Raw genomic sequence first — 26,335 nt, forward strand, 5'->3', positions numbered from 1 at the left:
GCCCCGCCCTTGATTCTGAGAGGGCTACTTAACTTACTTATAACCAACAGAATATGGTGGAAGTAAGATATGACTTTCAAGACGAGGTCATAAAAGGCAGAACACCATTTGCCCTGTGAGCTAGGACAGGACAGTCATGTCGGAGCCCTGAACTACTGGCTAAGAAACCCTACTGGAGGCTGCCATGCCACAGGGAAGGCCACTTAATGTGGATAGAGTGGTCCAGCCCCAGCCAAGATCCCAGCCAACAGCCAATATTAAACCGTTAGACCAGTAAGTAAGACATCTCCCATTCATTCTAGCCCCCAACTCTGGAGTCTTTCCACTGACAACCAGACATCCTGAAGGAGAGTATAGCCTCTCCCATGGACCACTGTACAGTTTCATAGCCCAGAGAATCGGCAGGCATAACGGAACGGCTGTTTTAAACTGCTAAGTTTTGGGATTCTGTGTTACACGGCATTTAGTAACTGGAACAAACTGCATTATAAATGTCTACGCCCTCTCACGCTCTCCCCCGATTAGACTGTTAGGCTGAAAGCTTTTCTAGGGCACAGAGCTGTGTCCTACTCCTTATAAAGCACCCAGCATAGTGCTGGACAGGTAATAGGTGCTCAACAAATTGTTTGTTAAATGAATAATGAATGGATAAGAATTCATGGAATTGTGGGGTATCTGGGCGGCTCAGTTAGTTCAGCTCAGGGCATGATCTCCCGGTTCACGAATTCCAGACCTGCATTAGGCTCGCTGCTGTCAGTGTAGAGCCTGCTTCGGATCTTCTGCCCCCCTCTCTATGTCCCTCCCCTGCTTGCACTCGCCCTATTTCTCTCTCTCTCTCTCTCTCAAAAATAAACTTAAAGAATTCATGGAATTGTGGCAGAATAGCTCACTTTAGCTGGAATTCATGAGCTCCACTGGACAGCAGTCTTATAGCAGAGTTACCACTATCTACCTGTCCAGCTCGCGTGCCCACCTCCCTGCCCCTCACAGAGTTAGTGTTGCTTTGTTGTCTTCTCATTCTGCCCTTCTTTTGACCTTCTAGATTCACCCTGAAAGCATTTAATCAGGGACTCCCGCTTCCAAGCAAAGACTTGCATACCATTAGCATAAGTGAACAGTAATAATGATTATAAACATGGCCTCAAAGTCAAAAGGTACTTCCTCTTTTTTAAATTTATTTTTGAGAGACAGAGAGAGACAGAGCCTAAGTGGGAGAGGGGCAGAGAGAGAGGGAGGCAGAGAATCCAAAGCAGGCTCCATGCTCTGAGCTGTCAGCACACAGCCCAACATGGGGCTTGAACTCACAACCTGAGAGATCATGTCCTGAGCCAAAGTTGGGCACTCCACCGACTGAGCCACCCAGGCACCTCAAGGAACTTCCACTTAATTCTGATTCTAGGTTAAATGTTTGGAAAACAAGTTTAGGATTCTGGAATTGATTTTACCTTCTCAATTCCAAATATATGGGCTGGAAGATGTGTTTTAAAAGATTGAATTTGTAGGGGTACCTGGGTGGCTCAGTCAGTTCAGCATCCGACGCTTGATTTTGGCTCAGGTCATGATCTCACAGTTCGTGAGATGCAGCCCTGCATTGGCTCACAGTGGGCATTTAATCCGGGCATTTAAATTCTCTCTCCCTCTCTCTGTCCTTTGCCAATTCGCATGTGTACATGTATGCTATGTCTCTCTCTCTCAAAATAAACAAAAAAATTTTTTTAATTAAATATTTTTCTCAGTTGCATTCAGAGGAATTGAATGCATTTAACCCTCATTTTAATAAATGTATACAAAGGGAATCATGTGTTGTTTAACATTTGTAGGTCTTTCTACATAAATGTAGAATACATTAAAAAAATTTTTTAATGTTTTTATTTATTTTAAGAGACAGGGAGAGACCAAGCATGAGTGGGGTAGGGGCAGAGAGAGGGAGACAGAGAATCCAAAGCAGGCTCCAGGCTCCAAGCTGTCAGCACAGAGGCCAACATGGGGCTCGAACCCACAAACTGCAAGATCATGACCTGAGCTGAAGTCGGACACTTAACCAACTGAGCCACCCAGGAGCCCCTACAATATGTTTTAAACATATGTGTTATTTGAGAAAATGGTCTTTAAGTTGGTCTGGATAGAAGCTTGAATTCGTTTGAGCCAGTGCCTTTATTTATTATTTTATTGGATTTAATAACAATGAATGCCTTCAATTTAATATTCATATACCCAAGTTTATAACTGGCGCCAGGCTTGAAGGTAAAGACTTCAGCTACTACTTAATCCCCAACCAAAATTTCCTTTTCCTTCTATATTTACCCTGCAAAGACAATTATCTAGAAACAGCATTTGGTTCTCATTATCTCATTATGTCATGATTAAGTTTAACTCTCCTAAATTTTACAAATGCTAATTCAATCTAAAAGAGCAAACAAAATGTCAATCAAAACTGATCTACAGTTGTCTGTCACCAGCAGCCATTTAAAAAAAAAAAAAAAAAAGGCTGTTCCTTCAAATTTGAAGAATTTGCATACTGTAGTGTCAAGTATAATAGATACAGGTAGACTCTGATGTAACAGAAGCCGGATTCCCACCCCTTCCCCGGATTAAACACATGCTTGTAGAGAAGTAAAGCTTCGAATGCCTTTTCATTCCTTCCGGCCTCCCCACAATTGTACTGTGTTGTAACTACTTCAGAATCCGCTATAGAAATAAGTGAGTTGTTGTTAAAAGAAAAAAGACAAGGCAGGACCCCCCATATTTGAAAGATGATCAAATTTCAAAGTATACCTGGTATATATGCCTGTGCAGCACTATTGATAACAAAGCGCTGGAGGGGAAGCAAACATGGCACCAGGCTCAACCTCACCACTGGCGACTGAGCAAGAGGAGTTTGATACAGGGGCAGAGGAAGGTCGACGGCCTTCCATGGAACGGTGCGCCCAGGAGGGTTTTACCTGTGGGCGCCCTGTGTTTTAAGGCAAGCGCGAGGAGCACCGCACTGCCGACTTGCCCGGGGTCAAGCAAGTCATGATTCACTGGCATGACCGTTCCTAAAACATATACCTTCCACCTGCCCCCTCCAGGCTGCCCAACCTCCAACAGTGGGCATGCGTGTCTCACTGACCTCCAGGTCCCGTGCCAAGCAGCTCTCCAGGCTCCGCCAGAGAAACTGAGGCGGTGACGCCAGTGGCCAGAGGCAGTGCAAAGAGGAATCAAGGGCACTCCTGTGTCCCCTGGAGCAAGGGCACCCGTGTCTCCTTCCGCCTGTTTCCCGATGCTGAGGTTAGAGTATTCTCTTCCTGCATCGGCTTTGGTCAATAACTCAGGCACTCGCAAGAATGGCCAAAGGGGACACTTGAAAGTCAAAAACTTAAAAGAGCAAACACTCAAACACAGGCTTTGAAGCACATCTTATCAGGTGACTAACCATGTATCCAGCTTATTTCTACTCAAGACATCCCCACTCGCATGAAGATCAACTAGATGGAAACCTGGTTCTGAAGCAGGAAGCAATAGCCCTTCTAGTGGTGGGGGTGGGGAAGAGGCAGCATGAATCTTCCTATCAGCAGATCGCAAAAAAATCAAAACAGAGTGGAAGTGAAATCAAATTTCAGGACTAGATTAGAGAGGAGAAAAGAAGCTTTGTAAGAGTTGAAGTTACACAACAAAAAGCGTGCGGACATAAAACTCTATTCTTCGTTGGTCTCCTTTTCCAAGGTGTTTCTTCTAAAGTAGGACATTAACATAGTCCTTCCAGACTTCTGGTTGTGGGACAAGATGGAATGGACACACTTGTTCAGGGCGTTATCTAGAGAAGGGGGATGTGAAGACTGAAAGGTGGAGAGAAAAAGCCAGGGACCACCTCAGGATCAGAGTTCCCTGGTGTTTACGTAGGCATTTTCATAGATCCCCGACTGGGTGTCATAGGTGTTGGCAACCTGGAAATGCCAGTGGGATGCAGATGAAAAACGCCACCCTCCCCTCGCATCTCCCCATCCCCACCCAAAGCCTCCCTCCTTCCTTCCTTCCTTTTAATGTTTGTATTTATATTTGAGAAAAAGAGAGAGAGAGAGAGTGCACAAGTGGGGAGGGGCAGAGAGAGAGGGAGACACAGAATCTGAAGCAGGCTCCAGGCCCAGAGCTGTCAGCACAGAGCCCGACGCAGGACTCAAAACCACAAACCATGAGATCATGACCTAAATTGAAGTCAGACACTTAACTGAGTCACCCAGGCATCCCAAAAGCATCCTCTTTCTAGCTAAAGGATGAGGGAAAAGGCAGTCTGTAAGACAGTCTATAAGACACTAACCACCCTACTCCAACTAAACATTATGGATAAAACTGTAGCCCTACCCTGATTCATTTCAGGAAGGGAGCGGTGGTGGGTGGGCCAAGGAACCATTTTCAGGCTGTAATGAAACATTCCTCTCCAACTCCCCGACCTGCTAGGTGGTTCTGGGAAGGCTGATATTGGGGAGCTGGGACTTTCACCACCCTCCACTGGCCTTTGAGCCATCCATGTGACAAGGCAGACCTTCCTCTCCCAGCCCGGGTGCTATCAGTGGAGGCCTGGTGGGAAGTCTGAGCTCCCACCTTTGCCCAGAGCTAGCAAGGAACCCTTCCCTCCAGGGCATCAGTGGAAGAACAGCAAAGAGTCACCCTTGCTGAGCAGTGGCAAGGTGGCAGCTCTTCCCCCACTAACACAGTGTCAGAGGAAACCTGCTAAAACAGGTTTAAAGAAGATCCAGAGTCTCAATACATCACACTCTAAATGTCCAGGATAGAATTGAAAATTCACCGTATGTGAATTTCTTGGTGAATTTCTTCACTAAGAAAGTCTCAATGAGGAGTCTTGAATGAGGAGAGGCAAGTGTTGACGCTTGTCAACACTGAGATGCTATAGATGTCGGGCTTATGTGACAAGAGTTTTAAAATGGCCGTGCTCAGGGCGCCTGGGTGGCTCAGTCGGTCAAGCGTCCGACTTCCGCTCAGGTCATGATCTCATGGTTGGTGGGTTCGAGCCCCACGTCAGGCTCTGTGCTGACAGCCAGCTCAGAGCCTGGAGCCTATTTCAGATTCTGTGTCTTCCTCTCTCTCTGACCCTCCCCTGCTCATGCTGTGTCTCTCTCAGAAATAAATAAAACATTTAAAAAAATTTTTTTAATAAAATAAATAAATAAATAAAACGGCCACGCTCGAAACCCTTCAACGAGTAAGTGTAAACACACTTGGAGTAAATGAAAAGTAGAAAGTCTCGACAAATAAATAGATGCAAAGCAGAACCAAATGGAAGTTTTGGAATTTGATAAGCAACAACAAAACAACAAAGTCGGTGGTTGGACCCAGCAGAACAGAAGCAGAGGAAAGAATCCGTGACATCAAGGGCAGAACAACAGAAATTCCAACTGGAACAACAGAGAGAAAAATAAGGCAGAAAAGTAGTCCTTCTGGTTACTCAGTGGAACATTCCAAGGAATTCCCAGGTCCCTAGAAAGTATAAAACTATTATCCAGGCACCATTTCCAATGCAGACATGAATTTAAGAGTCTCATGTTTCCACAAAATCTATGCAGGCTGAGTCCATCTCTCTTCTGCAAAGAAGAATGAGCAATCCATCAGTGATTCTAGAAATCTCCTGGAGGCAAAATTGCTAAAATGTCTTTGGCTGCTTAAAAGTGTCAATAGACTCAGTCATGGAAGAGATAAAAGCCCCTCTTGCTCCTGGTACACTGGTTTGTGCCCATCTGTTCTCCAGTGAGTACCCAGACCCTGCCTCACTCTGGGTGGATCCGAGGGAAACAAAACAAAACAGAACAGAACAGAACAAAAACCTCCTGGGTCACATGATTAGCCTCCGGGCTGTTTTGGTACCAACTGTCATTCACAGCACTGGCCTATGCCAGGAAGATGCTGCAAAGCTGGGTAAACACATTCAGTGAGAAGATCAAACAAGTATAAGGCAATGGATTAATTCTTTCAACAAATATTTATTGGTGCTGCTAGTGCAAAGCACTGCTCTGTAGAGTTGGAATACATATGTGAACTCTAGACAGAAGTCCCTACAATAAGCTCAAGTTCCAGTGATGTGAGGGGTAGGTGGGGTGTAGAGTGAGGAGAGAGGTAGGTGGTGTAGGTCAAGGAGACAGAAACCATTAACAATGAACATAAAAGATAAATAAATTAGTATTTAAGAAAATTATATTCCTCTTCTTAAAAAAAAAAAAAAAGGAAAGAAATGGTGGAATAGTATCAGGGGAATGCAGAGGTAGTGAAGAGCAAGGGAGATGGAAAGTCACCAAAAGCCAAAATGGCAGCCCATGGGCTGAGCAAAGAAAGCGCTAGGAAAAGCAGCTAAAGGTTAGGGTTAGGGTTAGGGTTAGGGTTAGGGTATGTGGCTTGTGTAGGAGGAGCTCCCAACTGAGAGATGTGGATTCAGAATCATCTGAGGGATGCCCTGAGGCATTTAAAAAACTTTTTTTTTTAATGTTTATTTATTTCTAGGAGAGGCCCAGAGCTGTCAGCACAGAGCCCGACGCGGGGCTCCAACCCACGAACCGTGAGATCATGACCTGAGCGAAAGTCGGACGCTTAACCGACTAAGCCACCCAGGCGCCCCTAAAAAACATTTTTTTAATGTTTATTTATTTTGAGACAGAGAGAGAGCAAGTAGGGGAGGGGCAGACAGACGGGGGTAGAGAGATTCTTAAGCAGGCTCCGCACTGTTAGCACACAGCCTAATGCAGGGCTTGATCCCATGAACCATGAGCATGACCTGAGCAAAATCAGGAGTCTGACACTTAACCAACTGAGCCCCTCCCCAGGCACCCCTACCTGGAGGTGTTTTATTCTATATATTCTTACCAGAGGTAGAAGAATGAGAACCAGATGCAAGATCAGCAGTCTTTTTGTGAGCTTTTAAATGTCCCCCTAACTCAAAGGCCCGTTAGTCTTGTTCAAAACAAGGTGAGGCTGAGTTCTGATCCTATCAAGGAGGAAACTCAGTTTAAAAAGACAGGTTTTCTGAAAACCAAGTATACAGTTTACATTTCAGTCCTTTTTTTACATGAACATTAGCTAGCAAGGAAAACCCCGTTGTACTGGAGAGTAAGCTGGTCGGGATGCGGACAAATCTCTCAGGACGTTTCCTCCGTGGACTTCCCCTCACAGCGCTCTGGTGTGCTTATCATCTCTGTAACGACGCTTCTCTTTGTTTCAGCCTTGGAGTCCTTTGTTGTCAACAGCTCATGCAACATACATGCACACACACACCCCTGTACACACATGTACACAATGCACACACGCCAGATGGTACTGACATCCACAGATCTGAGTCAAGTTTTATTTTTCTTCACAGCACTCACAAACTTTAAGACAAAATCCAATAAGGCACACAGCAATTCCTATCTCTGGGGGGCCACGTTAGAATTCGCCCAAATCGACAATAACCTAAGTACCTGCAATGAACAACTTGGTTGAAAAAGTCGCTATCATTCATCACTTAGATTTTCAAGAGTCATAGCCAAAGAAAAAGGTGGGGAGACATGGAAAATAATTATATGTGCTCAAAAGGAAACGATCTGAGGCTGATTGGTTTCAATAAAGAGTTCTTTTCCAAGTATTTACATAAGGTACAAAGTGAATTTGAATTCCATGAATTTGTAATTTGTAACAATCAAATAGAAGCCAAACGAAACGCGACACCGCCCAACGGGAAAGAGCGGTTGGTAATCAGACAAAACGTGTGATCGGAACGGCCGTGGGGAACCGAAGCGGCGTGGGCGCGCAGCACTGGGAGAGACCCCTGTAAACAGCGCCACTGCCCCATGTGTCAATTACTGGGAGACACGCGTTCATCCCCCCGGGGAAGGCTGGCTTCCTCAAGGAGACAGAAATGCAAGCCAAGTGGGGAAACGTTGGGCTGCCCATAAATCAGCGTGAAGCCTGGTGATGAGAGGGCAGAGTGGTGCTTTACTGAGATGCAGTGCCCAGGGGAGTGGCAAGCTGATGTGTGGATGGCGCTCTCTCCCTCTGGAGATCAACTCAGCTCAGCAGAAAGGCACGATCAGAAACCCCAAGCCTCGCCCAGAGGCGATGGCCCAGGGGTGACTGTCTTGTTCGCTCCTCTGCTGCGCTGGAGTCCATCCAACAGCTCACATCAACGTCTCCCACAGCTGGTGATCCAGTGCCTACCGCGGCTGGATCAACGCGCTTAAATAGCACTCATTTATAAGGATAGCGTCGCCGAGCCCCTAGAAAAAGTTTGCACAAATTTAGCCATAAAATATGTTAATGATGTTTTTAAAAAAATTTTTAAATGTTTATTTTGTGTGTATGAGAAAGAGAGAGAGAGAGATGGAAGAGGGGTAGAGGGACACAGAGAATCGCAAACAGGCTCCAGGCTCAGCTGTCAGCACAGAGCCCGACGCAGGGCTCAGACCAGCAGACTGTGACATCCTGTCCTGAGCCGAGGTCAGAAGCATAACCGACTGAGCCACCCAGGCGCCCCAAATATGTTAATGATTTTAACAAAGGCAGAAAGAAGATGGAATTTTTGATAGTGGGCACCCAGTCTCACACACCCTGAGGAGCTGGGGCCAGCAGAACAGGGCGGGTCTGGAAGCTCAGGCCGGGAGAGACCTGGAATTTAGACCTGCAAGTGGTCGGGGCAGGGTGGGGCCAGAGAGCGGGGGGCTGGGTTTGGGGGCCTCCCCGATGCAGGACCCCACATCAGAGGCTAGTCGGCTCCCGGAGGGTCAGCAGCCATGCCCACAGGGACGGAAGCCCCAAGGGAGCAGGAACGTCTTCAGTGGTCTGCCCGGCTCCCCGGATGGTGGGCCGCGGGAGCAGGCGCTCAACAAACATTTGTTGATTGGATTAGTGACGCCAATCAAGGCTCAAATACAGGTGAAGAGATGGAGGCCAGACATGGATGTGCCGAAGAACAGAAATGCCAGGAGGCAGAACAGGGCGAGGGGCAGGTTCAATCCCTCAGGTGACAGCTGGGACGGAAAGAAACAGGTGGAAGCCTGGAAACTAGCTAAGGCAAGAACTGATGGGGGTCCGGTATGCAACCCTGGGGGCCTCTGAGCAGCCTCGTGGAGGCAGACACTGAACCAGCCTGGCCAGCCTGGGTCCTGGAGGTCACTGGGTCATTGGGCATCTGCCTGAGGGGAACGGAACATGGGCGGAAGTCACTTCTCCACTTCGCTCTCTGTTTCCCTATTTATGCGTTGGAAGAAGTCCATCAGCCCCATTTCTGGCTAACCAGGCCTCGGCGGGGCTGCCAAACACCATTCAGTTCCCGGGCCGGCAGTGATGTGCCTGGTGCCCGTGCCCACCCGTCAGAATCTCCCCTGGGAAAGCGCCTGCTAAAGTTCAGGATTTCAAACCGTATCGGGTTGGACCGCAAGTTGGTGTCTTTCAAACTGACACTTTTGGAGGCTCCCACACCTGTCGCACCAGCTTCCTCAGCTAAGACGGAGATAAAGGCATCAGGGCCAGCTCACCGCAGCCGCCAAAACTGGGTTCGCATCCCACTTCATAGTAACAATCGTTCCCTTAGTGAGGCTACCACTGTGGCCTCACTACAGTATTTTAAATACTGACTTAAATCCCCCAAAGGGAGTATCTTCAGACAACCTCTCATTTCTACAAGTTTAATACTAGTATTAAGAGAGTCTTCAGGATTCGACAGGCCACGCTAATCCTATTTAACTTAGGGGCCCGCCCCTGCAGATATGCCTAAGCTTTGCATTGCCAGACGTGAGTTTCCATATATCTAGTTGAAATGTCTGCCCGACCCAGTGGGCGGATTGTGTCGGATCTCCGGCTCCTGGGGGTCACAGCTCCTTCCTTCTCGGCTACTTGGCACACGCGTGAATCTGCGCGATATACATAAAGACCCAATGACCATGACTCAGCCCAGGCGGGCTCCTGTGACTCACACGGAAATATTCTAGTTCCTTCACATGAGTGTGTCTCTCGGGTCTGCCTCTCTGGCACAGAGACATAAAGGCAGAAACTGTATTTTAACCCGTAACAAGTTCTTTGTGAACCTTAAACATCCCAGTCTTTCATGTCCTGGACTCAAGCACGCACATGAGATAGAGATGTTTACCAGAGAGAAGAGGCGCATCGTTTGAACCACCCGGTAGAAAGCTCTCACACACCTCAACAACACAAATCCCCAGGTTCCTATCGGTGGTCAAACTCTAAAAGTCTCAACACCAATCCACTATAATGTCCTTTTTATTTTTAAGTTTATTTATTTTGAGGGTGGGAAGGGATAGAGAGAGGGGCAGAGACAGAGGGGGAGAGAAAGAGAGAATCCTAAGCGGGCTCCACACTGTCAGCACAGAGCCCGATGTGGGGCTCGAACTCACGAACCTTGAGATCACGACCTGAGCTGAAATCCAGAGTCGGACACTTAACTGACTGAGCTCCCAGGCATTCCTACAACGTCTCCTCTAGGTATATGGACCCACTCCTTTACGACTGATACAGCATTATCACTCAACATACACATCACATTGGATGGAGGAGACAAAATGGAGTTGATCACGTCTGCAGGTAAACCTCTGCACGCACCCTTCCCCAAAGGGCTGTCAGCCTTTCCCGGCCCCCAGAGCTGGGGAGCTGCTGCAGTTCAGACAAGCCTGCCTCTCTCTGCTGCTCCATGTCCTGCTGACAGGGATTACAGAAAACAAACAGAAAATGACATTCAACTAAAGCCAAATTCGTGAGGCTGTCAAGAGCTCGTGCATCTCCAGATCTGCCGAGGAGGCTTCGCATCCAACAAAGAAGAGACTGTAACACGCTTACACCCAAAGACTAGATGCTGATGCCCACCTCAGAGAGTCCTGACCCCACGTTGGGGTCGTGGGCTGGGGTGAGAATGAGCTAACGGACGAGGGAAACAAAGCGTGATGCTCTCAGGGCTCTTGGAAGAAAGCTGTGAAGTGGAAAGGCCACCCCGTCGCCAGCCTCTGTCCTCAGGGGCCCCTGTGACATTGGCAACCCTCTTGCATCAGGAAGGCAGACGACTCGTACCCCTGCCTTCGTGAACTCTCAGGCTGTTCCATCTGCTCAAATGGTTTCCACGCACCCCTCCTTCCCCACACACCCACTTTGCACTACTCATCGAAGCTCCAAAAATGCTTGGGCAGCGTCTGGTACCCCAACTCCCTCTTTTCAGGATACTTCCTGAGTGATTCCACCTCCCGCCTTAACGTCCCCCCCTCCCAGAACGTGGGCTTCCCTTCTGCGTTGATTTGGCCTCACCTCCCACCTGCTGATACCGTCCCCACGATGCGCTGTGCTTTGCCCCCAGGCTGCCCGGTCAGGATTTCCTTCTGGGCACAGCACGGCTCTGGGCTGACTCACAACACTTCTGAGCGATGAGCAGACAGAACAAGGAGGCACAGAGCAGGGCAAGCACAGGTGTGGAGACCCGCAGCGACAGGAGTGCCGAGGAAAATGCGGCCATTTGCTAGGAAGCCGAGGCACCGAGCTGAGGGCGGGAAATGCAGTGGAGGCCAGAGGCGGGGGGGCATGAGACCCCTCAGGCCAGAACCTGGGTCCCAGGCATCTCTGGGCACCCAGCACCTAGAGCACAATGCCTGAGACTTGCTAACAGTAGGTGCCCAATAAATGTTTACTGAAACAAATTGAAGGGCATTGCATTGTTTGAGTGTGGTTTCCAAAAACGTAAGGGGTGTCAGGTGAAGGATGCACTAGGGGAGGGCTCGGGGTCGGGGGGGATCCTCTGTTCAAATATCATTACAGGGGCGCCTGGGTGGCTTAGTCGGTTGGGCGTCCGACTTTCGCTTAGNTCTGTGGTGTAAATACTCCCTCTGTGCTTGATATCAAACTGCCAATTTGTAACCAGTGAATGCAGAGGTATGTAGCATTTTTACCATATGCATAGGGCTGACATAATAGTAAAATGCAACAAACTAGGGAGCCACCGGTTTTGTGTATTTATTACCTTTGTTTTATAATATAACCTATTGTGAGTTTGTGACGGCTGCAGTTAACAGACCGGGAAAATTGCTGACATTGCAGCAGCTGGCTTGGGTGACGCTGTGCTCTACGGGTTAGAGAGCTGATGGGCTCTGACTCAGCTTGGGCCAGGCACTGGAGCTGGGGGGGAGGGGGTCCCGGTGCACAGGTCCTCTGTCCCTCTCCTCACCTGGGGTCCCTGTTCTCCAAGGTCCGGCTGACATCATTCCCTTTCTAGGCTTGTCCAGACTATACTCACTAAAATCCTACAGTGCTTAGGTCTCTCCCATATGACTTAGGAATGAGTAACACACTCTTCTATTCCCTCAGGTGTGTTTTACTTAGGTTTATTAAACTGGACTAGTTCTAGGGGCGCCTGGGGGGCTCAGTCAGTTAAGCATCTGACTTCGGCTCAGGTAATGATCTCATGGTTTGTGAGTTCAAGCCCTACGTCGGGCTCTGTGCTGACAGCTCAGAGTGTGCTCTCAGCCTGCTTCAGATTCTGTGTCTCCCTCTCTCTTTGACCCTCCCCTGCTTCTTGTGCTCTGTTTCTCTCTCAAAAATAAAATTAAAAGTTAAGATTTTTTATTTTAATAGGTTTGGGCTCCTTCAATAACTATGAAATGAGAACAAAGAAATGCAATGAGTACATCCGAGTCTTCTGATGGCCCACACCTGTAGGCTACATAAAACTATATTCAGGGTCAAGCAGGGTGGTCCCCATAGGCAGTGGCTAACTCCAGGCCTGGGGCGGTGGGTCCTCTGGCATAGCCATATGACCTTCACAGAGAGGGTTCTTGCTCTGTGATAGGAGACTGCTGGCTGCTGGCCCCAAGGTGGGGGGGGGGGGAGATTCACCATCAAACCTCACTGCCCCCAGGAAGTTCACATCCCCCACGGCAATGAGGGAAATTAAGACATAGACAAGTGCCCAGGAATCCTAGGGAAGAGAGTGACTCATCTTTCCAGGGTTTGAGGGAAGGAGCCAGCATGGGCTTCCCAAATGGCGGGACTGAGTCAGAGGTGCCTAATTAAGTCTTCAGGTCCTTAGTCACATACTAACCACTGGTTGGTACCGTACACCTGTCAGTTCCTTTGCTGGAAGACACTCCTCACTCCTTCCAGGTGGTAATCCCCTCTTTTATTCCAAGAGAATAATCATAAGCATCTCACATATTATTTTGATGCAATGACATGAAAGATTATTTCCACTCGCACATCCCAGCCAGGAACTGTCGAATCTAGTCCAGCCTTGGCCTAAACAATTATGAGAATAGCATGCAAACGACCTCCAAGGCAACACCAGCCAGACACACTCGCCCTCCAAACAAAAACCTCACGTTAAAAAAAATTACGGTTGGGGGCGCCTGGGTGGCTTAGTCGGTTAAGCGTCCGACTTTCGCTTAGGTCATGATCTTGCGGTTCGTGGGTTCGAGCCCCGCGTCGGGCTCTGTGCTGACTGCCAGCTCAGAGCCTGGAGCCTGGTTCAGAGTCTGTGACTCCCTCTGTCTCTGACCCTCCCCTGCTCACACTGTCTCTCTCTCTCCTAGAAATAAATAAAACATTTTAAAAAATTTTAAAAAATTACTGTTGGATTTACACAGCTTTAGAAAAAGCAACACACGTGAAGGCCATGTTTACAAAACGCAGATGATTAGCCGTCAGGACGTTCAAACTAAAACGTCACGTGAGACTGTCTGTCAAAAGAGACTCCTTCCGAAATGAAAAGTGGCAGATTCATACGATAAGAGGCAGGCTCAGTAAAACAGTAACGCGTGGGAGTGCACACAACCGTAATGATTCTTGTCTGTGGCCTGGGATCAGCCACAGGGAGCCAACGGTGAACGTTAGCATGTTTTCTTAGTTCTGGAGACAGGTTGAGGCCTGGGGGTCTGTGCATGAATGTAAGTTAAGAAGGTGAATTTGTCAGCTTGCCTGGGCTGTTGGGATTGTAAAGTTGGAAATCCATGTCCCGGGGACCCTGCCCATTGGAGGCAAACCCAGAAGGCTGGTCACCCTCAAGACCCTCCCCCGGGGCAAAGAGAACGCACCGGGGAGGAAGAGGCAGAAGGGGGGAGGGCCTTACCAATGTGAGAAGCCCTCCCCTCCCCCCTGCCATCACCTCCCTCCTGGAGCCACAGTTAGGCAAAGCAGTCACCAAAGGAGGCCTCTCCTAACCTTCTGGCCAGTTCAAAATGCTCTTTTTCTTACCACAAGTATGTAATTCTATTGTTTTAAACTTAATTTGTTAAGTCCCTCCCTCTGCTCATCTAATGGAAGACGATGGCAGCCTCTCCCTCCCTCAGCGGGTAAACATGGCTTCTACCTCAGTCATCTCTTCATCTGTCCCACGCTTGCTTTTTCTGAAACAAGTCTCCATTTTCTTGTATTCGTTTGTTAAGCTCTGAGGGTTACCCCATCAGAAAGCCTCCAACAGTCTCTCCTCAGCACCAGGATGGGGTAGGCGCCCTGCAGCCCTGTTTACCCCGTGAACGTTCCTGACCCAGATTCTTAGTGCTGGAAGGGACTCGAAAGGTCATCTGAACAAGTGAGCCCTCCACGCAGACAGGTGGTCGGAAGGATGCCCCGTAACACATCCCCTTCAAGGGAAGGTCTCCCCGTCTCCTCAGATTTCAGGGGAGGGGCTCACCATTTCCTGAGCCGCCTTGCTGCTCCCAGACAATCTCTGCCATTACAGGTGTGTCTGGGGGGACTCAGTCCACACGCCCATCTCCTTCCTTCCTGGGCCATGGGCCACATCGGTAGTCCCTCCTCCACGTAAGGTCCTGCTAGTACTGACACGGCCACTGCGCCTCCGGGGCGGGTCTCCNGGTCCACACCCGCTGACTAAGTGCAGAGTAACAGCAAGAATACCTCCATCTTACATTTTTACAGCGTGTTAAATTTTATTCCCCTTGTTTTGCAAATGGAAAAACAAAGGCTCAGACACCAAGGTGGTTAGGCCAGCGCACAGGACACCAGGATGCCAGGCTCCAAATGCAGTCTCCTTCCAGCAACACGGGATCAGGACATCCCCCCTAGACACAATATGTCCAAATAAATCTACCCCCAGACGAGCTGCCCGGGACTGTGAAGGCAGCCCAAGAATGTGCGAAAAGAACCACTCTACTCCCCGCTTTCCACGGGACGGACGCCTCTCACTGAGATGGACAGTGGCCTACTCTGTATTTTAAAACATTATGACAAAACACCAAATAAACACTATTTTCCTCTAAAACAAAATGCAGAGATGAGGGAATTCTTTTAATCTTCCTCTTCGTTCAGAAGCCCTGGGATAGAGCCTGACAAAGTTTGCCTCAAACTGTTTGAAAATGCCTCATCTCCCATCTGGACCCAAAATAAATTCAAATAGAGGAAAACAGGGAAACACTTTTTGCCATTAGTCTTTCCATTGCTTTGGAACTCATGTCTAGGAAGCCTGTTTCTCCCTCGACTCAGACTCTGTGTCACTTAAATTCCATCTCCAGCATGCTGGTACCCAAATCTATACGGTAAGGCCCTGGTCTTCAAATGCTTTTGATTGTTTAAGCAAAAGAAATTAAATATGCACCATTACCACCTGCAAATTGTTATGTATATGACAATTTATGTTTTATATGAGTCATAAAATATTTTAAATGTCTTTTATCTTATCCACATATATATGATAAAAGAAACATAAATTAGAAGCATAGGTTTCTTTCTATACCATAATGGCTTCTCTCGCTGAGCTCCTGGGGAATACCCACACACCATCATCTTCCAAAGTTATGACATACCAAAGTCAAACTTATAACCTAATTTGAAAGCTGTAACTTAAGTCACAAGTGAAATTTAATGCTTGCAAAAACAAATGTCAACCTTGGCTGAGAATTAATTTATTTATAAACCATATCAACAGCCAAGAGCCCTCAGTCCGTCAAGCACCTGCTCATATAATTCAGTATCACGCGCGTATTCCTAATTTGGCTGGTTTTTTTTTTACTACCCCTATTTGAAATTTGGAGTGCTTACGCTCCCAATTTAAAATATAAAGTAATTTCCAGGGGCACCTGAGTGGCTCAGTCAGTTAAGCGTCCGACTCTTCATTTCGGCTCAGGTCATGGTCTAGCAGTTTTGTGAGCTGGAGCCCCACTTCAGACTCTGCGCTCACAATGCAAAGCCTGCTTGGGTTTCTCTCTCTCTACCTCTCCCACACTCGCACTGCCTCTCTCAAAATAAATAAACTAAAAAAATAAAATATAAAGTAATTTCTTATACAAAGGATTTTATATATATATATATATAATAGATAATATATATCCCTGTACTGTGTGTAAAACATACGCACACATATTTAAGACACAGAAAAGGCTGTGACTCAAGTTAAACGCGGCATGCTCTATGGTTACATTTCTCTTTAAACACTTTCTAAAAAGTCCAATGCCACCTAACACTTTCCTTTGACTGAATCAGTTACATAAGTGGATATTTAGTGTGCTTCCAATCACGAGGAGTATGTATCACAGAGCTGAGCTATGTCTTGAGGAATTGAGCTAAAAACATATTGTTGCCGGTAGATCTCAACCCCAATACTTTTTCCCCCTTAAAAAACCAACAAGGTGCCGGTACAAAGAACTAATTTTGTAACAAGCTTTGCGTACAGCGAAGTAAAAGGCCAGTTCTGCGCCAACGGTTTCGTCAGGAGCTGCACGCAAGTGCACACTGATCACAAACAGAAGACATCGTAGCCGAGCGAAGCTGGGCAGGCACCATCCTTGATACTTGAGAACACAAAATCCAGGCATCTGGGGGCCAGAACAGGCTGCCTAGCTGAGATTGCTTCATTTGCTATGATTTCTTTATGCAAGGCAGGCAAGGGAAATTCATTACCTCCTTATGGCAGAGAGGTTGTTCCTGAGACTGACTCAAGTGTTGCATTATATGTAAGCAATTCCCTTCCCTTGACACTTCTGAGACCTTTCTCCAGGTTTGAAGAACCATTTAATTCTATTTTTCCCAGGCAGATTGCTTTTGGTGGTTAGCCAAGGCTGATCTGGACTTGAATAGTGTACTTCAAGTGATGAAAATAAATGCCAGTTGGAAATACAAGAAATGAAGGATGAGAGAAGCAGGCAAGCCCGCCTCCGTTCACTGGAAGATCCGAGCAGTACTGCCTCCTCCTGGCTGGCCAGAGCATCACCGTCCACGCACCATGTGGCCAGCCCCACCTCACCGAGGTCCCTGACTTTAAGGGATTCCCTGGCTTGGTCCGGGAATGATGACAAGGCTCTCTGCATAACCTTCTTCTTGGGCTTCCAGTAAAACAAGCCAAGGTGGGTGAGCGGAAGCCAGGCGAGGGGGGAGAGGGAGAAAGAAGCACGATATCCACACACACTGGTGCCCGTGGATGGGGCTTGGCTTTGCGTTTCGTTCAGCCACAGCAGAAGGAAAAAGACTTAGAAAAGGAACGTGTGCTGGTTTTCTGGGGCTTGCTGTAACAAACCATCCCAAACTGGGCTGCTTAAACCCAGAGATACTGTCTGCCAGTTCTGGAGGCCACAGCCCCAGGTCAGGGCATAGGCAGGTTCCCACTGAGGTTGCTGGAGACAGTCTGATCCAGGCCCCTGCCACCTTGGGGCTTCCCCGCTTTGTCTTCACATCATTTGCTCAGTGCACATCTGTCGCTGTGTCCCAATTCCCCGTTTTTATAAGGACACAGTGCTAGTGGATTAGGGCCCATTCCACTGACCGCATCTTAATTCGGTGATGTGCAAAGAGGCTGTTTCTTAATCAAGCTACATCACAGGCACTGGCGGTCAGGACCTCACAGCCTATGGGAAGGCAGACGCGGCTCACCCCATAACCCAAGTACGCGTCTCTGGGATCGCACATCCCTCTGACTTCCTTTCTATTGAATCACTGCAGTATTTGCGATGGGGTTCACTGTGGTGTGTGCAATCCCAGGAAGGTAGGGCCCCAAAATCATCACCTGGGTCTCAGTGACTTCTGCCACACCCAGCCTTTACCCAGCCTTACTGCACAAAGGGCTCACCTCATATCTGCCCCCTCCACTGCCTTCCATAAGCCACTCTCTGCTTGGTTCTTTTTGGTGTTTGGGTTTTTATTTTGTTTTTGTTTCTTTCACTTTATAAGACACACTCCGCGCGTATGAAATAGAAGACATTCGGAAAATATAAAGGCAATTAAAAAAATCCCTAATTATAATTCCTAAAAATGGCACTCCGATGCATTTACATCTAGTCTATATTTATAAGGTTGGGATTACGTTGTACAGTTTTGCATCATGCTATTTTTACTTAATATCATACTCAGGGTGGAAGATGGTTCGAAGAAATAAAGACCCAGCTGGGTATCTTTCTATAAAAGATTATGTGTGAACAGATTTTTCAAAAAAAAAAAAAAAAAAAGAAGAAGAAGAAACCAAATTAACAATTTCTCAAGGCACATTTTGAACAATGCTGCTCAGGGCAAAACAGAACAAAGTCCTGACGTAAACCGATGTTCATGATGCTTGGAATTCCCCAGGACAAGCGCTTCGAGTTCACATAGGGGACCTACCAGAGGCTTCGAGTCTACTCTGCACACCTGTCTTTCCTGTCTCCCCGGCCTCAGGGGCTGCTGCTGGCTCCAGTCCCCTGACACAGGAAGGTTCTTGATGGCATTTGGCAGGACCCTCTCCTTTGGACGACTGACGCCTGAATAAACCCGTTTACCCCTTGGAGGTGAGAAAACATGCCTTTCCCTCGGGCCAGACCTTCTTTTCCTCTTCTTGCTCACATACTGCAAACCCTCATTCCGTAACACCTGGCTGGTCCCTGCTTTCAGTAGAACATGGCTCTACCCTCTCGCGGGACGCGCTGTCCCTTCCTGTGTCCCCTGGGTACCTCTGTCCTAGCCTTTATGTCGTGCTCCACAGTGGCCTGTGTCCCCGTGCCTTCCCCACGAGGCTGGACCCCTCTCAGTGCGGCCGACCCGTGTCCGGCCACAGAATGAACTCACATGCATGTCTGTTAAGGGCACTCACTGGGCAGGGACAGGCATCCTGTAGGGTCACCTGGGGCCACGGTAGCGAATTAACTTGCCCAGGGTGGATCCTGGCAGATGTTTGTTTGACATTACCCATAGGTGTTAAAATATGAAGTCTTCTCACATACTATCTTTGTTTGTTTCAAAATATGGTAGGAAAAAAAATGCATTTTGGGACCTCAGCTCTCCTTCATTACTAACTATATGACCTTCGACAAGTCACCTGACCTCTCTGAGCCACAAAATGGGAGATCGCTTGTTCAGAGGGATTGATTATAGGCTCAAACAAGGTAACGTATATAAAAGTTTTAGCATAAGGCCTAATTGCCTAATACATAGTCAACACCACAGACCACAGTGATTGCAATGATTACAAATGAAAATACCTATTATGATCTCCCTTTAACTCTTTCCATAGCCCTGTGGAATGTCACATACTACAGTAGCCACTTGGACATGTGGCCTCAGCCCAGAACCCTGGCCCTCAACCCCAAGGCCATGCTGGTAGCACTGCAGAGAAGTTCTGCACGGAGACTTCCTGGATATAATTATGGCTTGTCCACTTCCTGTGTTACCCGCTCACCCTCCTGTGCCTAAGCACTCAAAGCAGTGTTAGAACAAGAAGTGCGCATGTCCAATTAGCTGGGCAGAAGTGTGCAGAATGAAGAACCTAAGAAGGCTGGCTCCTCTCACCTTGCACTTATTTTTCTCCTACCTATCATTCTGCTATCATTTAAATTCAGACACTCAAGTTCTTTTACTCCATAAGGAATTTTAAATAAGATCTAACCTCAGTCAGTTTCTGGATTGCTTCTGCTATATTCCTATTGGAATGCTAACTTGCTAACCTGGTAGGGTTTTCTGTTTGTTTACTATCTAAGAGGACTTACTAAGCGAGGAGAAATTGGAGCAAAGTCTATTTTGCCCCATCCTGGGACAGATGGGAAGGTTTGGACCCGTGAACAACGAATGGTGTGGCGTGTGGCAGGCAGGACCCATTAAAGATGCCTTTGTAAGATATTATGAGATCTTTAGAAGACCAGACTGTAAGCTTCCTGGGGGCAGGGCAGCAGCTTTGGGTCTCACCACTATGTCCCCAGTACCACGGTCCCCAGCACATGACAGGTGCTCCATACTCGTTGAATAAATCACCAGGAGGAGAAAAAGCTACGTCGCATAGGATCTCTGTTGCTTCATCCTTCTCATGTCATTGATCTGGTCTTAGATTCTACCGTCATCATGTGGTTGGTCAATGCAGACATACTCCTTAGAAGGGGGAATTAGGAGAAAGGGGAGGTTCTTTGCCAGTTCCTGAAAGCACTTGCTCAACCTCACCATGGACGTTGAGAAATCTCCTGGGTCAAGCCATGAGAAGGTGACTCCAGGTGAGGCCAGCAGCGTTTGCTTGTTAAAGCTGGGGGTGGGGAGATCGTCACACTTCAGGGGATGCAAAGGGTGCCAGCAGGCGACAAAGTACAGAGAGGAAGGGGTCGCCAGAGGGGAATTCGGGTGCCCCCTGCTCTGTTCAGGGAGCGAGCCTTTGCCTTCAGGTTAGAGTGGTAATCCACAGGGGCAGTGCTGAGGCACGTATCACGAGTCTTCAAAACCCCTTCACTGGCCACTCCTCAAAGCCACCATCTGATCACACAGCTGTAGCTAAGGAGAGAGTGCCAACTTTAGGCTTTTCTGCTTCTGTCCATCTATAGCCAGTTCTCTGTACCCTCCAGGGAGGTGCCTGCCACCTAGGACGGGCTAAGGATGGAGCCGGAGACCTTTGGTGACAACACCCAGGTTCTGGGTCATGGCTCCCGGTGGAGGTGCTGGCAGATCCTCCTCAGATCCACATTTCAGCAGGAGCCACGACAGCACGCGCAGGGTCAAGAGTAGGGGCTTTGGGATTGTCTAACAAAGAGCCTCTCTGACATCCTAGAGGAAAGACCACGTGGCGTGTGAGGGGGTCAAGCCTCTTCAGGACTGAAAAGAGTGAGAAATCAGTTTGGACTGAAATGAGAAAGCAGCCCTGCATCAATCAGGCTGGGAAGAGAGACACAGATCAGCCAGCTGCCAAGTTCACAGGACGTATCATTTCTCCCAAGGTCATGTTGGAAAAGGTTACAGCGGCCCCTTCATTGATGGATCACTCTTACCGGTGACGCGTGCTGGCTGGGCCAAGAATCTGGTCTCTCAGGAGGATGGGGCTACCTCCCTCTCCCCATGGTCTTCAACTTGACACACATCCCTGCATTTCACAGTTTCTTAGGTACCTCGGAGTTTCCATCCTGCCTGCATGCACGTCCCTTTGGTAAGGCTGTTTGGACAAGTTACTGAGCCCTGATCCTTCCAGAGAGGAATATAGACCGACTTCTGCAAAGCTCACCAGACTTCTGAGCCCTCTTCCTGGGGGCACAACTCCATGTTCGTGTCCCAGAGTCCACTGCCAATGTGTAATAGTATGACAGCAGGAACACTAGCATCTGGTCCCAGGTGGGACACATGGGTGGTGCCGCAGGTGGTGACCAAGAGCTCGCGTCTCTCTTCACGTTCAGCCACTGCCTACTGCTAACACAGTGGCTGCTGACCAGGTCAGGGGAGCAGCAGGGAACACCTTCCCAAGGGCAAAAACAAAAATCTAAACCCTTTACTGGGAAAATCTCAGAATCTTGGTCAATTCCACCCCATCCCTTTTATGCAAATGCAGTTCATGTCTTGAAGTTACCCATCTAAGGAGTTAAGTGCCTGAATGGGAAAAGTGAAGAGCCAGGCTGTACGCAGGAAGGTAGGACATTTTTGTGTACATCGTGGCCTTGCAGATGCTAAATGTCCCCTGGCCACCTGCGGCCTTGGCCCTGGGGCTGTGCAGCAGGCAGACCTTGAAAACCTGGGCACCACAGCCTGGAGGAATTAAATAGCATTGCAACTGCACAGAGCTAGTGAACAGCAGCATGGAATTTGGCAGCAAGGAACCAGGGTTGGGGGTGGGGAGGTGGGAGAGGGGGGCAGGAGGGAGTCTCCAATTTGTTTTGGGGGTCACCAATAGTCCTTCCCTTGCCGAAACATTAAGGTCATCTGTAGTCATCCCTTCCCCCGCCCCCTCTTAAAAACTCTACCATTAATAGGTTCTGTCAATCTTTCTGGGTTTTTTCTTTTCTTTTTTTTAAACCTGCAGTGTCAGAAGGGAAGAAAAACAAGCCAGCTGGTCTTGGCCACCTTTCCCTAGATATTAAAAGGCACATGGCGCGTGCAATGGAAAGGGAATTCAATTCTACTCCTTGCCTTGAGTCTTATCACTTTCTTCCTGCTTCTCTCCCTGCAGAAGCTGGCTCCGCCCTGCCCATCCCCATGCATCTGCCGCCTGTTTTAGCCTTTCCTGCTGGCAAATCCAGGCTAAAGGAAGATACGATGATCCTCCCAAACCCAACCATCTAGATTAAACATGCTTTCAAATTGTTGTTCATGCTCTCAGCCCTGGCCACTAGCCTGTAATTCTCTGTGCCGTGCAACTTGCCGGTGCCCATGCTGCCTTTGCTGCATTTCGTCTCCACTTGTCATTGACGTCCGTGTGGCCTTTGGCACATACCCCCCCCCTCCCCGACCAAAGCTGCGATTACTCTGGATTTACGTGGCACAACACCAAGCTCTTAACAAACATTTAAAGAAAGAGGGATGACGACAGAGCTCTACTGGTGAAGCGAACGGGGTGAGGAAGGAGGTCTGAGTCTCCAGGAAACAATTTATTCTGCCTTTATTTTCTTAAAATATCAGTGGCCAGTAATGGCTACTGCTGATTTTCTAAGCTTTGGAGTGATTCATATGCCAGAAGACACAACTAAACCCCAAGAACAGTTATCATCTCAACTTGGAGAGAAGAGGAGGAGGGGGAAGCAGAGAGAGGAGCCTGACCATCTCCTACTCCAAGCTGCCGAAGACCCCACGAACCACAGCCTGTGACCTTCAATGGCCCACAGTCTGTTATATGTCCTCGGTTGTGGCTGTGAAGCACTCAGAGTATAAGGACATCTACCAGCTAGAACAGAGGAAAGGAGACGGAGGAGGAGAGCAGCTTTGCCGTGTAACACATGCTAGGGTACCAGGGATGAGGAATCTGCGAATCTGCTTTATACAGGACTCGGTATAATGAGGTGCCCACAAGCTGAGCCCAGGATGGCTGCCCTTCTCTCGTACCACTCCCCTTCCCCAGGAGCCACAGCTGTTCTGTCCCCTCCCCATTCACAGAGCTGTACAATGGCTCTGTTTCTGCTCAGCCCATAACCTGTGGAAGCTCTCCTCTGGGAGCGTAGGCATAGAACATCGTGGATGGATGTCCTGCCGGGCCTTTCAATGAGACTGTCTGTCCTTCACTGCACTCAGTGTAGGGAAAATGCCAGTTGTGTTGGGTGGCTAGTTCCTGAGTTTCGTTTGAAATTATTCTAAAATAACTCAATCAACCTGAGATGGATAAAAATCCACTTGCTTTCTGAATTGGCTCGCCATCTTAATTCCACCAGAAAGAAGTGGGCTAAAGCACTCTCGGAAGAATTTGACATTGTCCTGCCATAACTTTGGTATGTCTTCCCTCCCTACTACAAGCAAAATCGAGTACTCTTAGGAACTCACCTCCCGAATTCTACCTCTTTCTTCTTGACTCCAAATGAGAAACCCAGTTCTGAGCCACATGCTTGACACTTGGTTAGGGGTTGTGATTGTGCCAACAGGCATGATTTCAACTGCAAACCGACAGATTTTGGTATCTCATAGGTGTGTGCACACCACATAAATACAGGTTTCAATGAAAAGTGTAATCAGCACTGCTTTGTTAAGTTTAAATTTTGTTTAAGGAGCTACCAAATGCAATTAAAATTGTAAGGTAACTCTCAGATGGTGATCGCCTTCCCTTGATTATGCAAACTCTTCTCTCTTCAAAGAGTTACAATTCAGGCTCAGGCNAATTAAAATTGTAAGGTAACTCTCAGACGGTGATTGCCTTCCCTTGATATGCAAACTCTTCTCTCTTCAAAGAGTTACAATTCAGGCTCAGGCGTCTTCTACTACCTCTGCCTTGCTCTGAGGAGTAGTTCCCTAAGTACCACAGACCAACGTGAGAGTAAAATGTATGACAAGGAGACTTGCATTATGTAGTGCTGCATTGAATGGTACTGCACCCAATATGCCATAGATGCATGGATTCAAGATTCTTTTTTTTTTTTTTTTTGCAGTTATAGCTTGCCTTTAGGATCTTATGAACATTTTCAAGACATAGGCTCTTATGAATATTTTCAAGACATACTAATATTTATATTAGTATGTAAAACACACTAATAAAAAACATAGTGGGTTTGGCACTGACACCGTATAAGAAATAGTATCAGACAGATTTGCAAGTTCTGAGTTGGTGAAAGTAATCATGAGTAAGGATGCTCCTATCATTTTTTTGTCACAAGTTGTATTTTGACATTTAAAAAAATAACTGCTTGGATCAGTAGCAATCCATTTGGATAATTGTATGCAGCTTGTATTGTTTTGATTCAAATTCAAATTTGATTGCTTCATTTCAAGGGTTTCAGGAAGATACCAATAATTTTGGACTCTTGGTGCAATCTAACATAGCCGAGATTTTTAAATTGCTTAATTTGAAAGAGCTCATATTTTTAAATATATTCACACCCATATATATCATTGGTAATGATACACTGCCTTCCCTACTATTGAGAATAGGTACAGATTTAAGGTCAATCAGCAACAAAACTCATCTCCAGGCATTCCTAATACTCTGATTTACCTCTTTTCGCTTAAATTTTGAAGTTCAGACCAGTGGAATCAGTCATGTTTAAAATAGCTTAGTATAATCAAACACAGACACACAAACACACAAATCAGTGTCTATAAAACTGGAGAAATCTAAATAAGGCTGGGATTGTGTCACTGTTGGGTTTCTTGTTGGGATATTATACTGTAGTTATGCAAGAAGTTACTTCTCATTAGGGAAAACTGGCTGGAGGGTATATGGGTGCTCTCTGTGTTGTTTCTTACAACCCCATGTACGTCTACAATTATCTCAAAAATAAAAAGATGGAAGGAAAAAAATATATTTCCATTTAGCTTTTAAAAATATTATGTATCCAAACATATACACAGAGATCCACCGGCTTGTTGAACTGAACTGTGTGCAATTGACATCACTCACTCAAAAAATAATTTTTGAAGAGTGAGGACAAAACAGACATTTCAAACCTAAAGCCAAGGACCAGACACAAAGGGACAAAAAGCAGCTTGGGCCACCGGGCAAGCCCAGGGAGCTCCTCCAAGCCCCATCTCTGACACCCCGCAGCAGTGAGGATGCGTATAGAGAATAAACAAAAGTCTTACGGCTGGAGACGCAGTAGGACAGTCTGCAGTTGATCTTCCTGAAAAGCTGCTTGTTAATTGGCCAGAGGAGGAGGGTGAAGAGCTGAATGGTGTTTATGATTAGCCCCGAGGCGATAAATACGTAACAGAAGACGAGGTGGCAGAGGAACTGAGACTTCAGCAACCCGATGAGGTCCATGGTGTGTGGTTGCTTTTATTCAAACAAATAAATACTCGCAGGAGAATATTTCCAGAGGGAACAAAGGTCCGCCACTCAGGGAAGTGTCTAGAACACAAACCAATGGTACACGTTACAAAAAATAAGATGTGCTTTTAGAGTCAGGAAAAAAAAACCCTCCTAACACAGACTCTTATGATTAAACACGTTGTACAGGAGTTGATTCCTTTTTATTCAGCATTTATATGGCGCTTAGTTATGTCAGGCATGGTTTCAGCCCTTTGAAAGTAATAGTTCCTTTCATTGTCCTAAGATCCTGTGAGGTTGGGGCTGTTAGTACAGAGGAGGGGACTGAGGTCCTAGGAGGGTAAGCAGCTGGGCCAGGGCTCCACAGCCTCTACGGTTCGCAGGTGGCCGAGCTCCCTCGAGCCCTGGTGCTCGGCCCCTGTGCGAGCTCCTGTCTTTGGAAATCACAGCAGAGGCTGTGCTTCTGGGTCTTGTCTCCTGCTGCCATCTCCGCGCGACACCCACCCCCACCCATGTCTCTTCCTCCACACCCTGCTCCCACGTCCCTTCTGGCGAGCCTGGCCCGTGTGACATGAGGGTGGGCCCTGCCTGCGGGAGCACCTGTACCAGCGTGGCCTGAAGGACACCCTCTGCCGTTCCTCGTTCAATTGTTTGCCTTCCTCCACTGCACCGCCATTTCTCCCAAGTACACGGTTATCGAGAAGATCATCATCTTCTCTCCAACGACCGGAGCAGACTTTGGCACATAGTTGGAGCTTAATTTTTTTTTAA

General features: G+C 47.6%; 1 protein-coding gene across 4 annotated transcripts in view; it reads right to left on the bottom strand.

The window, feature by feature from the left end:
• AGPAT4 (1-acylglycerol-3-phosphate O-acyltransferase 4) overlaps positions 1–26,335 on the bottom strand; it is a 124,893-nt gene that overhangs the window by 62,640 nt on the left and 35,918 nt on the right. For 3 of the 4 annotated variants that reach the window (XM_077755066.1, XM_077755067.1, XM_077755068.1), the window contains exon 2: positions 25,381–25,645. The exons of the other annotated variant lie outside the window; for it this stretch is intronic. In XM_077755066.1, coding sequence (XP_077611192.1) covers positions 25,381–25,558 — 178 coding nt within the window. In that variant the 5' untranslated portion in view covers positions 25,559–25,645. The remainder of the gene's footprint in view (positions 1–25,380; positions 25,646–26,335) is intronic. 4 annotated transcript variants of the gene reach the window in all.

The sequence above is a fragment of the Crocuta crocuta genome, unplaced genomic scaffold (assembly GCF_008692635.1).
Source record: "Crocuta crocuta isolate KB4526 unplaced genomic scaffold, BGI_CrCroc_1.0 scaffold11, whole genome shotgun sequence".
NCBI classification, from domain to species: domain Eukaryota; kingdom Metazoa; phylum Chordata; class Mammalia; order Carnivora; family Hyaenidae; genus Crocuta; species Crocuta crocuta.